The sequence below is a fragment of the Ylistrum balloti genome, unplaced genomic scaffold (genome assembly GCF_031769215.1).
Source record: "Ylistrum balloti isolate Yb309-2 unplaced genomic scaffold, AGI_CSIRO_Ybal_v1 Utg371890, whole genome shotgun sequence".
Lineage (NCBI taxonomy): Eukaryota > Metazoa > Mollusca > Bivalvia > Pectinida > Pectinidae > Ylistrum > Ylistrum balloti.
This window is the reverse complement of record NW_026782932.1, coordinates 335,444-351,041: the sequence shown is the minus strand read 5'-3', so window position 1 is coordinate 351,041 and position 15,598 is coordinate 335,444. Positions and strand designations below refer to the sequence as shown.

The 15,598-nt window shown below is 34.8% G+C and overlaps 1 protein-coding gene across 2 annotated transcripts; it reads right to left on the bottom strand.

The window, feature by feature from the left end:
* Positions 1-10,259: 10,259 nt before the first annotated feature.
* LOC132563874 (bifunctional endo-1,4-beta-xylanase XylA-like) lies at positions 10,260-15,292 on the bottom strand. 2 transcript variants are annotated; one of them, XM_060228634.1, is made up of 9 exons: positions 15,207-15,292; positions 14,182-14,695; positions 13,424-13,453; positions 12,764-12,790; positions 12,468-12,515; positions 12,153-12,200; positions 11,746-11,784; positions 11,311-11,334; positions 10,260-11,035 (listed from the first exon to the last, which is right to left on the bottom strand). In XM_060228634.1, exons 1-9 carry the CDS (start codon positions 15,228-15,230, stop codon positions 10,992-10,994), a joined length of 798 nt encoding a protein of 265 aa, XP_060084617.1. In that variant the 5' UTR covers positions 15,231-15,292; the 3' UTR covers positions 10,260-10,991. The 2 variants fall into 2 exon arrangements, with proteins under 2 accessions (XP_060084617.1, XP_060084618.1); XM_060228635.1 differs by lacking the exon at positions 11,311-11,334.
* Between the last annotated feature and the right edge of the window lie 306 nt (positions 15,293-15,598).

Below are 15,598 nucleotides of genomic sequence, written 5' to 3'. Positions count from 1 at the left end.
GCATGTTGTATGTTCTTTTTTGAAATTCAATATATTCAATAATAACAAGAACACACCGATATGTCTACAATTTGTTCTTGCAATAAGAGAACAAAGTTACTATCAACGCAATTGAAAGGCATACTAATAAGCCCAGTATTCATCTGATTTAGTGGGACGTGTGTAATACTCGTTAGTATACCTGTAAAATTGAAAGGCATACTAATGAACATAGAAAACATCTGATTTAGTGGGACATGTGTAATACTCGTTAGTATACCTGTAAAATTGAAATGCATACTAATGAACATAGAAAACATCTAATTTAGTTGGAAACTTCCTCATAGTTTTCATCAATCTATTTCTTTCCATTTAAAGCGTCATCAAAATAGAACGTTTTATAGATTTATTTGTTATTGTATTCAACCACACACATATATGTGTGTGTATATCCATTAACACAAAATGAACGTCGATAAGGTCCTTGAATATCGCATCAACTGTGACATGTGAACACCATATGTTAGGGATGCGGGAATGTTGCTATCTAGAAATGGCAATTTCACAAAAGTGAAATTAAAATAATTACGCTTATCATTGGTTGGAAACTGTATATGTTGGTTTCGCTGCAGGAAAAGATCGGGATAAGCTGTTGATATAGAATAGTCTGTCGTGCCCTTGATTTCCAGACCAGATCCCGCGAAGGTTTAGTGAACACTATACTGACCGCATCAGCCAAACTGTATTTTGTGACACATAGGTAGCCTCACCTGTACTTTATGGTGTCTTACAGGAGTGCGAGCACGAGCAGCAGTAAAGGAAAACGGGAAATCATACTTGTTGCAGATGAAAAACGTGATTATATGTTTAATGAACTCACTCAAGTCAAGGAAGGCATGATAATTCAAATGAAAGAAAACGGGGGACTAATTGAAAGTCTAGATGGTCGTGTTTTTTACTTTGAGGAACAGGACAATGATTTGAAACAAACTTCCTAATGTGAAGGAGCAAAACGAACGTTTCAAAGAGAAAACCATGCAGCCTACTGCACATATGTAGAAAATATATATTTATATGTTATGATGAAAGCACTACTATCACAGACAAGAATGATAAAAAACTGGAACTATGTCAGAAGTCTGAAGAAAGGTAGTTCAGGGGAAGGACCTCTAAGATGTGAAGGTAATTTTAGAAACGACACAAAAACTAAAGCTAACATACTGAATAAACAATATCATTCAGTGTTCACAGTGGGAAATTGAAATCTCTCAAACATAAACCTCAATAATATCTCAATAATGCCACCCATAGAGCAATCACAAGGAACATTTGACAATGTGCTTCAGAGCCGCCTTTTTATGAAACTAGAAAATCACGCAAAAATACCAGGAGAACTGAACGAGCTGTCCTGAACATTTAGGTATCTTGTCGAGTGCCGGAATACTAAACGATGTGCCTCAGGGCTCAATCCTTGGCCCTTTACTATTAAAATATGAGTTAAAAGTTGCACCTGTTCTTAACAAATAAGTTGTAGATGGTTTTAATGCCATCCCAAGCTTCTTTTCTTTTGCATTTTTTTTTTGTGAATACTGCTTGGAGCCTTGTTTTCTCTGTTAGTTTTATTCCCTTGAAGATTAGAATAGGTGGAATTCATATATGAAAAATCTTAATCTACGGTATTGCCGTTGGGACTGCTGTGATCAATTAAAGTCTTGAGGAAAACAGTAGTAACAAGACGTGTTTATAAACCACTATGCCCCCGATTGCAACAAAATTCAAATGAGACAAGAAAACTGTACTGTGTAAGGCATGTGCTAATTGCATGCACACGTTGTGCAACGGTTATGTCTTCATTGTGGTGATGATGAGACAGTCTTAGTTTATTAGTTTAAGTACGATCACTATAATGTACCCATCATTTTTGTGGCTTTGTTGTCCGGCCGTTTAAGCAGGAGAGAGCTTTCCACTCCATCTGATGATGGTTTCTCGTCTCCATGACTCTTCCCCATGCCGGATTTTCTCCAATCGACTGAGGTCGATTTTCTGGCCACACTTTATTCATCTAAAAGCAGCGGACATTTGAATTGTATAACCCCAGACAGTATGGCACCAGCGCATTAGAGCCGCCCTTATAGACACACCCCTCTCTGAGGACTTGAGGAAGATTACACTAGTATCGAACAATGACGTACATCTACGTGCATTCAAAATACATACAGCAACTACCAGGAAACGTTGGGGCGGGTACAGAGAAGATCTGTTCTGTAACAAACAGACATCATAGCATATCAAGTGTGGCTGACCTGTTAAACATATTGGTCACTAGAAAAATGTAGAAAAACCAACAGAATTACCAAATAGTATCTGATACACAACCAACTTGTCGCTATAGAACTGCTACCCAATGTCATTTCTACACGATCCTTTCACTACTTTCAGTTCCATCAACTCTTATAAACCAACACAGATTACTACAACTCTGCTTTCCGTATAACCTTACCTCTCTGGAACTCTATCAGATGTGGTTTCAGCAATCTCTAAATAGCTTCAGTTAGAAGATTAAAGATATCGCCATAGTCATGAAACATAACACCATTGTTTTTAACTTTTTATTTATATTCATTTCATAGTATTTTTATTTCTGTTTAATATCTTTTTAATTTCCATACATTTTATCAAAAACGGCTGTTTGCATCAGTGTGAAGGACACAACGTAAATGTAGATTGCGCATGCAGATGTCAGTAGATCAGAACAGCAGTCGGAAGCAGATGGATAATAAACAAAATTATTTTGAACAACACGGAATGAAAAGTCCGTTTACATTGTCTGATTCACGCTGCATATAAATGTTTTGATAATAAAAAGATCATAAAATTGGTGAAAGAAACAGAAATAGAGATAGGGATAGGAGACTACATGTATTATATAACACTATTCTGTCAGAATCAGAATCTTCCCCAGTGACGCTAACGACATCCCACACATAAATATGTGTAATCCGTGTTTTTGTGCATTTAGATTGACAAGATATAGATACACAATCCCCATTTTACATAACCTGTTTTATCAATAGCTTTATCTTATTTATGTGTTCCTTTTTATAGATTGTGTTATTCTGATTGTTCATAGTTCATGGTCTGCTATGTCATAATAAGCTTCGTTACTTTTTGTGATAAAATCTGAATATTTACAAAAACATTTTTTTTGATGGATAGTCTAGTGCATACTAAACTATATTTAAAGCGATTGATTTATCATAATTTAACAGCTTGGCCCCAAATATTTGTCGGTGTCTGTGCTGGTATGTTTTTTGAAATTGAATTTCAAATTGTTTTGGCTGTTAAGAGGTGACAATACTGATTGTTTATGATGGTGTGCAATATTTTGTAAACTTTTATTTAGCCCCAAGTGTTTGGTATTTTTCATCTTTGTTATACTCGTTTGGGGTATTTCTGAACCTTTCTATTCAGCCAATGCATGGTTCACGGTATGTTATGATTTTAGGTTATATTTTATTTTAGAGCAATACATTCTAATGTTCAACAGGAATATGTTGCTTTCGGTTAAGAAGAACAGTGTCATCAAACGACTGGTGTTATGATGGTAATGTATTGATGTGACTGGTGTAATGATGGTAATGTATTGATGTGACTGGTGTAATGTTGGTAATGTATTGATGTGACTGGTGTAATGATGGTAATGTATTGATGTGACTGGTGTAATGTTGGTAATGTATTGATGTGACTGCTGTTATAATGGTAATGTAGTGATGTGACTGGTGTAATGTTGGTAATGTATTGGTGTGACTGGTGTAATGATGGTAATGTAGTGATGTGACTGGTGTAATGATGGTAATGTATTGATGTGACTGGTGTAATGATGGTAATGTATTGGTGTGACTGGTGTAATGTTGGTAATGTATTGATGTGACTGGTGTTATGATGGTAATATATTGATGTGACTGGTGTAATGATGGTAATGTATTGGTGTGACTGGTGTAATGATGGTAATGTATTGATGTGACTGGTGTTATGATGGTAATATATTGATGTGACTGGTGTAATGATGGTAATGTATTGGTGTGACTGGTGTAATGTTGGTAATGTATTGATGTGACTGGTGTTATGATGGTAATATATTGATGTGACTGGTGTAATGTTGGTAATGTATTGGTGTGACTGGTTTAATGATGGTAATGTATTGATGTGACTGGTGTAATGATGGTAATGTATTGATGTGACTAGTGCACTGATAGTAATGTATTGATGTGACTGGTGTAATGTTGGTAATGTATTGATGTGACTAGTGTAATGATAGTAATGTATTGATGTGACTAGTGCACTGATAGTAATGTATTGATGTGACTGGTGTAATGTTGGTAATGTATTGATGTGACTAGTGTAATGATAGTAATGTATTGATGTGACTGGTGTAATGATGGTAATGTATTGATGTGACTGGTGTAATGATGGTAATGTATTGATGTGACTGGTGTAATGATGGTAATGTATTGATGTGACTGGTGTAATGATGGTAATGTATTGGTGTGACTGGTGTAATGATGGTAATGTATTGATGTGACTGGTGTTATGATGGTAATATATTGATGTGACTGGTGTAATGATGGTAATGTATTGGTGTGACTGGTGTAATGTTGGTAATGTATTGGTGTGACTGGTTTAATGATGGTAATGTATTGATGTGACTAGTGCACTGATAGTAATGTATTGATGTGACTGGTGTAATGTTGGTAATGTATTGATGTGACTGGTGTAATGATGGTAATGTATTGGTGTGACTGGTGTAATGATGGTAATGTATTGATGTGACTGGTGTTATGATGGTTATGTATTGATGTGACTGGTGTAATGATGGTAATGTATTGATGTGACTGGTGTAATGATGGTAATGTATTGATGTGACTGGTGTAATGATGGTAATGTATTGATGTGACTAGTGTAATGATGGTAATGTATTGGTGTGACTGGTGTAATGTTGGTAATGTAGTGATGTGACTGGTGTAATGTTGGTAATGTAGTGATGTGACTGGTGTAATGTTGGTAATGTAGTGATGTGACTGGTGTTATAATGGTAATATGCAGGTATTGTTCTCTCACTTACAGTGGTATTGTTGATGTATTGATTTCATTGTGAAAATAATGAAATTATTAACCATGATAAAAACTATTCATAATGATGATGATAATGATGATGGTGATGATGATGATTAATACTGCAGTGTTGTCATGATTATATGCGGATCTGATGATGAGGATATGTCATGAGGGTGAACTGGTGATGACAAAGTATGTTCATTAGGATAATGATATACTGATAAAAGTAAACACTATATTCATGAAAATAGATAAATAAAAAAATCCTGTGTCCAAAAGGACGTATTGGATATCTATCGTTGTTACTAAGATAACAAACCGATGTTTTACAGTCATAAGTGTTTTAACATTATCTAAACAGATGTATGTATATATAGCTGTTACCATGACAGAACGAAGCGTTTAATATGTGTTTATAAATGAAGCATCTTCCAGTTAGAGTATCAGTATTGAAACGATATGTGATACATACACAATAACATCAGCTTGACGCTAACAACTCATTTAATACACAGGAAATACAACTATGTTTTATTTATTTACTGAATACAGATATACAAAAAAAAACCCACGTAACTAGGTTTACGACTTTCTGACGCCATCAAACAATGCAGTATTACATTCAAATGTTTTCACTATACATCTGTCCATTTGTCATATTTAAATTTGAACAATTGATTTATTTTGTGAAATGGAATAAGAATATAAGCCTCAAATTAAACATTTTAATTTAGTTTTCAGAGAATATTCAAAAATTCATAAAAGTGAAATAAATGTCAAAATATCCATCAGGGATTTTTTTATTTGTGACATTTATACTTGACTTGTATAGAATAAATATTTAGAACTATTTTATAAAAAAATTGTTTTTTGCTTTTGGATGTTTGTCTAATTAACATATTGAGAGTGATCCAGAAATGATAGTATATTAATTTTTCACAGTTATGCAGTTCACTTGTAGACCACAATGTATACTTATTTAAATAAATATCATATATGCATGTGTAAGTGCGAAGGTCGTATGCTAAATTCAAACATAACATCGGATATGACGTTTAAGTGTGCCACATCGTTTCAACCTGCTAAAATTTAAGATGAAAATCGTTGAATCGATATCAGGTTTTTATATCTCTTTGTGACACTCTCTGTAGTCTGTACTGATGTAAGATGACGATATAGCACTGTTGTAGAATACAAATGCATCCAAAAATAAGGATGATAAGGGGATATATTGATCAATATGAACGTTTCACACTGAAGTTCTCATAAAATATTCTGTCTACAAAAGCAATGTCCAGTTCATGTTCCTGAGTAACATTGTCAAGAATTGGTCGATAACATTCTCCACTATTGATAGTACGCATAAGTTATTTAAATCATTGTGCAATTCGACTGTTTTACTACCAGAAATGTAATTTTTTAGATAATTTGTGAAATAATTTGATCTAGATTGTTTACTTGAAAGAGTTTTTGTAAGATCAGACGAATAAGCTTATTTCTCCAGCTGATACCTGAAGCGGCAGACCATTCTTTTTATTCTTAATGTTAACTAGTTATAATTCGATATCGAATTTTCAGATTTAGCTCCTTGGATTCCCTACTGAGTTTTATAACGAAACAACTTCTTGTGTCTTTTTAAAAGTTGCTGTTAAAGTTGTAGTGATGAACCAAGCCATTGTAGTACAGATGAAGTCCACGCTTGTGTAAAGTTTTGGTGTATTTTATTGTGATGTAGTTCTAGGGACTGAACCTCACGGTCCAGCCCCTCCTGGGTGACTGTTGAGTAGACAACCCCAAGTATCGACTCCCCAAGTATCGACTCTTTCATACAATTTCTTACCAGCTTTTATAGAGATGGACAAGGAAAATAAATGTTACATTATATCAGAAATTACATGCACCACGTCAACATGTTAGATATACTAATATAAGATTGGAGTACTTAATAAGGATTACATATTTAGTATCCAGGTAACCAGGTAAATTTGACATATAATGATCAAAGGCAAAATAGGTAATGACCATAGGATCGTCAACTAGACACGAACCTACGTGTGTGACATGTGTATATCCTTAGGACATATTGAACAGAATGATATTAATAAAGAATTTATTACATTTTCCAAAATATTTACTTATAAAATACCAAATTATGCTTCACTTTGAAGTAGTCAGATGTATCTACCTTACAATTGTCAATTCTTAACCGCTTTCTTATTATCCATTTTTTCCCCCAATCCTATTCAAACAGTGATCGTAAATCTTAGATCTCCATTTGATAGCAGCGGCGAGGTGATATACCCCATTGCAGCTCAGCCAACCCTATTCACTGGAGCCGAATATACATTTCTGAAGTCACAAAAGGTATATCCTATTAGCATTTTAACAAGTTAAATTTAGTGAGAAAAACACGTGTGTAAATATCAATTTTGTCGTTAAAAATGTTTCTGTAATCTTACACAAAAGAATTGATTGTGAATGTAGCGTAAAAGTAACGGTTTTTAATGTTCTGCAGTTCGTTATAGATGAAAGGGATTTTGATTATTAATATCAAAATTATGTCGTTTTAAAGTTAAGTATTTCTTAACCATTTGCATGTGTGTAACAGTTAAATTGCAAATCAGGACAGTATTTGATTTCATTTCAACAAGATCTTATGCTACAAAAACATACGCATTGATCAGATATCAGACTTAGCTTATATAAATATTCTCTGGTTACAAATAGATGAATTGAGGTTTGATAATTAAAACATGTAGGCGCATAGTAATATGTACAGAAGAAGGGAGATAAAGTCACCGATTTGTTCGTTCATCCATCTCTCCATCCGTGTATCGAACACGACGCCCCGATACCCCTGAATTACAGAGTTATTGCCGTTTGTTAAAATTACTTGTTCGGAGCATGACCTAGCTTGCATTTAACCAAGATGATGAGACTTGATGTATACATTGACCATACTAAGACAATGTGCATTGTACAAAATTCAGTACTCATAACTCCAAAATCCTGGAGTTATTGCCCTTTGTTATAATTTCGTGTTCAGAGTACAATTTCAGTTGGTTGCATTTAAACTAGGATAATGGAACTTGTTATATACATTGGTCATACAATGACAATTATCAATGTACCAATGTAAGAGCCTGCAATCCTTTAATTGTGTCCTTTAATTGTGTCCGCAACATAACTTTGCACACAAGTTAGCAAGGATAATAAAACCTGGTTCAATATGTATTTACATTATACCAATGGGCAGCGACCCCTCAATTACTCTTTGTTAAAATTCCATGTCCGGAGCATATGTTTGCTTGCATTTAAACTTGGATCATGAAACCAGAGATATACATTGGCTATACTTTGAGGATAGACAGTGAACTTATACCTGAAACCACATAATTACAGAATTATTGCCATTTTTAAAACAATTGTGTCCATTAAAGTTTGTTTGAGGACGATTCATCAGTCTGACAGATACTCTTGTTTTATTCTGGTTATTATCGCTACCGCTTTCGATCAGTACATCCAGCCAAGTATACGAACTATATATCTGAAATGCTTATAACAGGAATTTTATATTAGCATCCTTTATACTTAGCAAACGTTAATTTTAAAAGCTTCGACACAAATCAATAAAACATACCAATGTGTCTTCACTCATTGAAAGTCAAGGTATTGTGTTTTCAGCCATTGAAAGTCAAGTCACAGTGTTTTCAGTCATTGAAAGTCAAGTCAATGTGTCTTAAGCCATCGAAAGTCAAGTCAAGTCACTGTGTTTTCAGTCATTGAAAGTCAATTCAAGTCACTGTGTTTTCAGTCATTGAAAGCCAAGCCACTGTGTCTTAAGCATTGAAAGTCAATTCAAGTCACGGTGTCTTCAGTCATTGAAAGCCAAGTTACGGTGTCTTCAGTCATTGAGAGTCAAGTCATTGTCTCTTTAGCCATTGAAAGTCAAGTTATGGCGTCTTCAGTCATTGAAAGTCAAGTCATTGTCTCTTTAGCCATTGAAAGTCAAGTTATGGCGTCTTCAGTCATTGAAAGTCAAGTCACTGTCTTAAGCCATTGAAAGTCAAGTCACTGTGTCGTAAGTCATTGAAAGCCAAGTCATTGTGTCTTCAGTAATTGAATGTCAAGCCACTGTGTCTTTAGCCATTGAAAGTCAATTCAAGGCACTGTGTTTTCAGTCATTGAAAGCCAAGCCACTGTGTCTTTAGCCATTGAAAGTCAATTCAAGTCAATTTGTTATCAGTCATTGAAAGCCAATTTACTGTGTCTTTAGCCACTGAAAGTCAAGTCACTTTGTTATCAGTCATTGAAAGCCAATTTACTGTGTCTTTAGCCACTGAAAGTCAAGTCACTTTGTCTTCAGTCATTTAAAGTCAAGTCACTGTCTTAAGCCATTGAAAGTCAAGTAAATGTGTCTTAAATCATTGAAAATCAAGTCACTGTGTCTTCAGTCATTGAAAGTCAAGTCACTGTGTCTTCAGTCATTGAAAGTTAAGTCACTGTGTCTTCAGTCATTGAAAGTCAAGTCACTGTCTTCAGTCATTGAAAGTCAAGTCAATGTGTCTTCGGTCATTGAAAGTCAAGTAACTATTTCTTTAGCCATTGAAAGTCAAGTCACTGTCTTTTCAGTCATTGAAAGTCAAGTCACTGTGTCTTCAGTCATTGAAAGTTAAGTCACTGTGCTTTCAGTCATTGAAAGTCAAGTCACTGTCTTCAGTCATTGAAAGTCAATTCACTGTGTCTTCAGTCATTGAAAGTTAAGTCACTGTGTCTTCAGGCATTGAAAGTTAAGTCACTGTGTCTTCAGTCATTGAAAGCCAAGTCAATGTGTCTTCGGTCATTGAAAGTCAAGTCTCTGTGTCTTGTCATTGAAAGTCAAGTCAATGTGTCTTCGGTCATTGAAAGTCAAGTCTCTGTGTCTTAAATCATTGAAAGTCAAGTAAATGTGTCTTCGGTCATTGAAAGTCAAGTAAAGGTGTCTTTAGTCATTGGAAGTCAAGTCACTGTGTCTTCAGTCATTGAAAGACAAGTCACTGTCTTCAGTCATTGTGTCTTTGGTCGGGGCTCCATTACGAGCGTTTCCTTCGGGTAGAAGCTGCCATTCATTTTTGTTGTTGTAAAGAAGTCTCTGCATGTAGTGTTATATAAGTCAACAAACACAATTATTATGATCAAAGATTAGTTTATTCAAAGAACTGCAGAAGATCGGTTACAAACAGATGAAGTTTTGCTTTTTGTTTGCCTCGTTTATGAGTTTAAAACTAGTGTTTACCTAATTCAGTCACAAGCATATACACCATACAAGGCAAAGAAAAAGCAAAACCTTATACATACGAAATTGTGTTTATATCAAATCGTTTATGTGTCTGACAAATCATGCACACTATAGAGAGTTCCCGATGGAGAACAGTCTGGAATTTGTAGACATTCGATATGACTTCATCCATACATTACAAACAAAGTACTGAAACAGTGTCACAACCGTGTACCTAGTCTTCAAAAATAATCTCATTTTTAAGCTTTTAACTCACTGAAGTCACTTCAATCTTATGGTTCCATCATTTTCACTTGCCACACATCGTAGCAGATTTAAGATATAAACACTTAAATAAGAAACACAATCACATACATATCTAGATCAGTAATAATGTCAATCGACATTATGAAATGTTTTACAGGCTTTTAACGTGAAAGCTCTGATTAACTGAACGGTCTCGGCCAAACCGGAAGTACGTCATCGCACACGCATAACTGTATAACCGGGACCGGACGCTTGATTGCTTGCCATTGCACTGTAATGATCTTTGGATAAATTGAGAGGAAGAAATAAAGCAGAACAGAATAAATAAAATAAAAAAGGATCGTTCTCGTCTGGTGTATCAGTTGGGTGCTGTCTACTTGTCGCTGTTTTCATTGAATGAGGAGAACCCGTTGAATTCTAGGATAGAAAAAAAGACAATATTTCAGATTTGACAATTCAGGTATGTCCCTATCGCTATCGAACTTTGTAAAGAAAGAACTGCAAAATTGCTAAACAATAAATTGCTTAACGATGAAAGAGACTTAATGAACAAAATTCTTGCTGACTATATTTTATGGTTTTATCTGACTTATCAGTTTTCATTAAATCAAATGATACATAATTTGATATGTTAGACACAAAATTAATCGAACGCGTCCAGGCTAGGATAGAGAGTCATTGATAAAAATTACCTCCGAATCCATTGTTCCAGTTGCCTATAAAGGAGCAAAAATACATAAACCTATAAACTGTTGCCTTAAGTAAATCAATAAGATATGTGAGCATACAATATATGTCTTTTTGTTGCTTTACATTTGCAGGATTTTTATAAGTTCAGGGACACGCTTGTTACCATAAATAAACATAAATCGACTTAAGTCAGAGTTCCTTTTCAGTATCTCACTCAGAATGTTACTTAAAAGATCAAAACACGTTTAATTGGCTATTATTTTCCATTTTCATTTCCCCGGGAAAAACTGAACGATAAGGTTTGTATTTGGTCAGGGTAAGACGATATCACGGACGACTGATTTCTGCCTACAGGTGATCCTGGCCATAACATTATGTAACACATTCGGAAAAAGACCGAATACGGACATATGCAAGAATTAGCAAAAAAAGCTTACCTTCAAATCCATTTTGGTTGTTCCAGTTGTTGAAGAAACCTGTAAAGGAATTAAACGAATATAAATATCTCCCATGACCTTACGCAATATAATGATATTCGGTATCACATAGCGCCCACTCCCATAGGCGTATATACATAATAATTGTTGATTGGGTAAAATCTTGGAGACGTTAGACACACTAGCAAAACGCAGTTGAAATACTGCTTCTCATTGACCAGGTTTACAAAGCCTTCACTTATCACACTTGAATATAAAATATCCTTTGAATTTTTTATTTCCTAACGCCAGACACAGAATACACTTGATTTTACCAAACAAATAATACATTATTTAGAGGTTGATAAACTTATTACAATTGTGAACATAATTTCTTAACAGTGAATGATTAACGGTCAGATATTTACCTCCAAATCCATTCTGGTTAAATCGGTAGGACATGCGGAAAAAATTGCCTGTAAAGCAAAGTATTTATGTAAAATAAAGTGAAAACGACCTGGTTTTGTATCATAACAACGATCAGTAAATGGTTTGATTAAGCATTCTTCGTTAGATCCATATTTAAAGACACCATTGTGCCCATTTCTGACTGCTGACTATGGAAATATTATGAAAATGCGTATGCTATTTGATACCTATTAACACTAACGCATTATGATTACAAATTACGAACAATTATTCATGATATGGGTACACTTGTTTTATTTGAAACTGAAACTTACGTGCAGCGTCCTCGAAGTCAAAAGCTCCATTCTCTCCGAATTGGTTTTCTAATGAGTACAAAAGATAGGTGTTGAAATTTCTGGAACATATCTACGTCGTGTATTTTGTTCTAGTTGAAAATCTACATTACTCAATTTTGGAAATGCTTCCATTTTCTATGTGATAATATGTATAGTTGTACTATCTATTTTCCATATTTTCTGGTGTTTTCCCTTGTGTTAATAATAAGAGTTAGGAAACAATAACAAAAACACAATTAAGTTGATTGAAGGAAAGCTGAAATAACAATACTTACCCATGAAATATTTGTTGGAGTAGTATTCTGAAGAGAAACATAGCAGTGTTATATAAATACCAAATTGATATAAGATTGCTTAAACATCAAGAGATTATCAACATGAGATAATCATAATTCAAACTCAAACGCGATAAAACTAGGGAAAGTTATGAAGCAAGATTTTCACGGAAAAGTATAAGGAGAATAAGACCAGCTGTTCCAGAAGAGTAATCGTCTTCTGCTACATCAAAGGTCTGTGAATCTTCGTAAATGCAAGTAAGTAATGTTTCGTTATAAATGAGAACAATGTATACAACAAGAAATGTACCTTTTTTGCTCGTTAGTAAATCTTACATGTTCTCATGTTGGTATTTTCTTGATGGCTTTGCCATGATTTCATCGAATTTCTGTTCCATTCTGTTTACATATTTGCAGTTGGAAAATAACTTAATAGCTGAGAATCGTTCCAATTAGAGAGTTCACTAGAAAAACGATGAACGTGCACCTTATAATGATTGTTAAGAAATATGAAAGCGACCTATCATGCAGAAAGTCTGCAAATGTGGTATCGTACAAGTGATTGGTGATGTTTACCGTGCATCAACAAGAGTGTCATACTGGGAATCAAGTTGATCCTGAAATCATTTTTACAGAATAGACTTTAAAATGTCAACTTACCCATCATCATTCTTTGAAAGGACAACATATCTGTAATAGAGAAAATATATATATGTGTGTGTGTATATATAGATCACTTGTACCGCGATTGATAATTAATAACACCACCACCCTACCCCACTTCAACGGGAAAAAATGTCAACAGGCCGATTAGACAATCAATTCAATAGGTATCACTTTTTATACTCATTTGATCGACAAGGAATATTACACCACTAAGAAACCTAAAGTAATTAGACTTAAATTCGTCGTCATACAAATGAACCCTAGAAGGATGCAATATTTGTAGGATGCTGTTCAACCTCTGAACCGTATTCTGTATCTAACCAATCACTCACTCATTTCATTTAGACTTTAAAATGTCAGGGAACCGGCCATCACTTTGAAAGCCATTTGAGAACAACGCATATTATAAGTATACGTGTAAAATTGATAGATAAAAACGATGCACGTACTTACTTTACATGAAAAGATACAAGTATCATATTGCAAATCACGGTAAAAATTTAGGGCAACAGCTTTACAGATTTTTTTATCTTGACAACAATAGTATGTATAAATTAATTACTTGATCCACATTATCATGTAAATACCTCGAAACGTTTTGATCAAATAAGGTTTTTGAATCACGCTGTCAGATCTGTTTGATTATCTTAAGGCTTCTCATTCCAAATATTAGATTTTTTAGAATATTGTTGAAGTTGCAGCAAAATAGTATAATGTGCTATTACAGATTATGCATTAAACAGAATGCTTACTTTGGAAGCTGTTCATGTATCCGTTGTTGAAATAGTTGCCCATGTTGCCCCAGTTACCCCAGTTGCCCCAGTTGTTTCCATAGTTCATCCAGTTGTTTCCGTAGTTGTTCATCCAGTTGTTTCCGTAGTAGTTCATCCAGTTGTTTCCGTAGTTGTTGTTCATCCAGTTGTTTCCGTAGTTCATCCAGTTGTTTCCGTAGTTGTTCATCCAGTTGTTTCCGTAGTTCATCCAGTTGCTTCCATAGTTGTTCATCCAGTTGTTCCCAAAGTTGTTTCCCCAGTTGTTCATCCAGTTCCCCCAGTTGTTCCCCATGTTCCAGTTGTTGTCTTCATACATTTGCTCATACTCGCCGTTTCCTTCACCAAAGTTGTTTCCAAATCCAAAGGAGTTAAAGAAGCGTTTTTTGTCTGATGGAGCTTCACTTGAAGGCTGGCTTGATGATCTTTTTGCCTTAAGAGCTGCCATAAGTTTCATTAACTGCGAGTTTTCTTGGGTTTTTTGAGATGCCGCCTTCTAAAAATCAAAATGCAAATAAAATATTGTACAAAAGACACGCAGGAATAGCACTGTAATACAAATTTAGAATTAGAGTATAGTCAAACAACGAAGTAAACTACATCATACAGCTGTTTCGTCCTTGTAGGACTCGTCAGAGATACTAAGGTCCTTAATTTTGAAGCCTGGGAGGCAGCTGAGGGAAATCAAAAGTGATCAAAAGAAAAGTCAAAACCTAGCAGCAGCAGCCCAAAATTAAATAACTTTTTTTTCACACATCAGATAATTTCAGAACAGCTTCAAGTACATGTTTATATTGGTAACCGTACGACTATTCGGATGAATTGAAACGGCAAACAAGTTAATGCAAATCTAGGGGACTAAACGTAAGAAAATGCTCAGAATAAAAATGTAGGAAAACGGTATTAATTTTTACTTCATCATTTATCACAGACAGAGAAAAAGAAGTATTCATGAAAACATCCTGTGATATACACAACTGATTTGTCGATTAATGATAAATACATACCTTCATTTTAGCCAGATTTTCCATTTTACCATCGGTTGCGAACGCAACTGTCAGGCAACACAGGCTCACAAACAGAACAGCTTTGGACATCATGGTGAAGGATGCTGCGAACATACACGAGTGGGTACCCAAGGTGAGTGTGCAGCAACAGCGCTCTGTCGCGGGTTTTATACTATCCTGGGCGGACCAGATAATCGCCCTCTTCTTGTTTTCCTGCAGTCAAGTGTACAATCACGGTATCATTGCATGGACGTGCACGTGAGTTCATTCTCTTGTGACATCCGGCATGCTCATTTGTATGCAAGTAAGAAAATTATATTTGAAAAGTCAGCAAATTTTAATGAATTTTCAGATACATCAAGAACAGGATATTTCTCATGTATTATGAAAAA

Excerpts from the sequence above, each read along its gene's own strand:
- LOC132563874 (XM_060228634.1), bottom strand. The coding sequence starts at position 15,230 with ATGGAAAATCTGGCTAAAATGAAG. Across the intron at positions 12,201-12,467 it reads TGACTTCGAGGACGCTGCAC|GCAATTTTTTCCGCATGTCC; the intron begins GTAAGTTTCAGT and ends TTTGCTTTACAG. Across the intron at positions 11,785-12,152 it reads TAACCAGAATGGATTTGGAG|GTTTCTTCAACAACTGGAAC; the intron begins GTAAATATCTGA and ends ATTCCTTTACAG.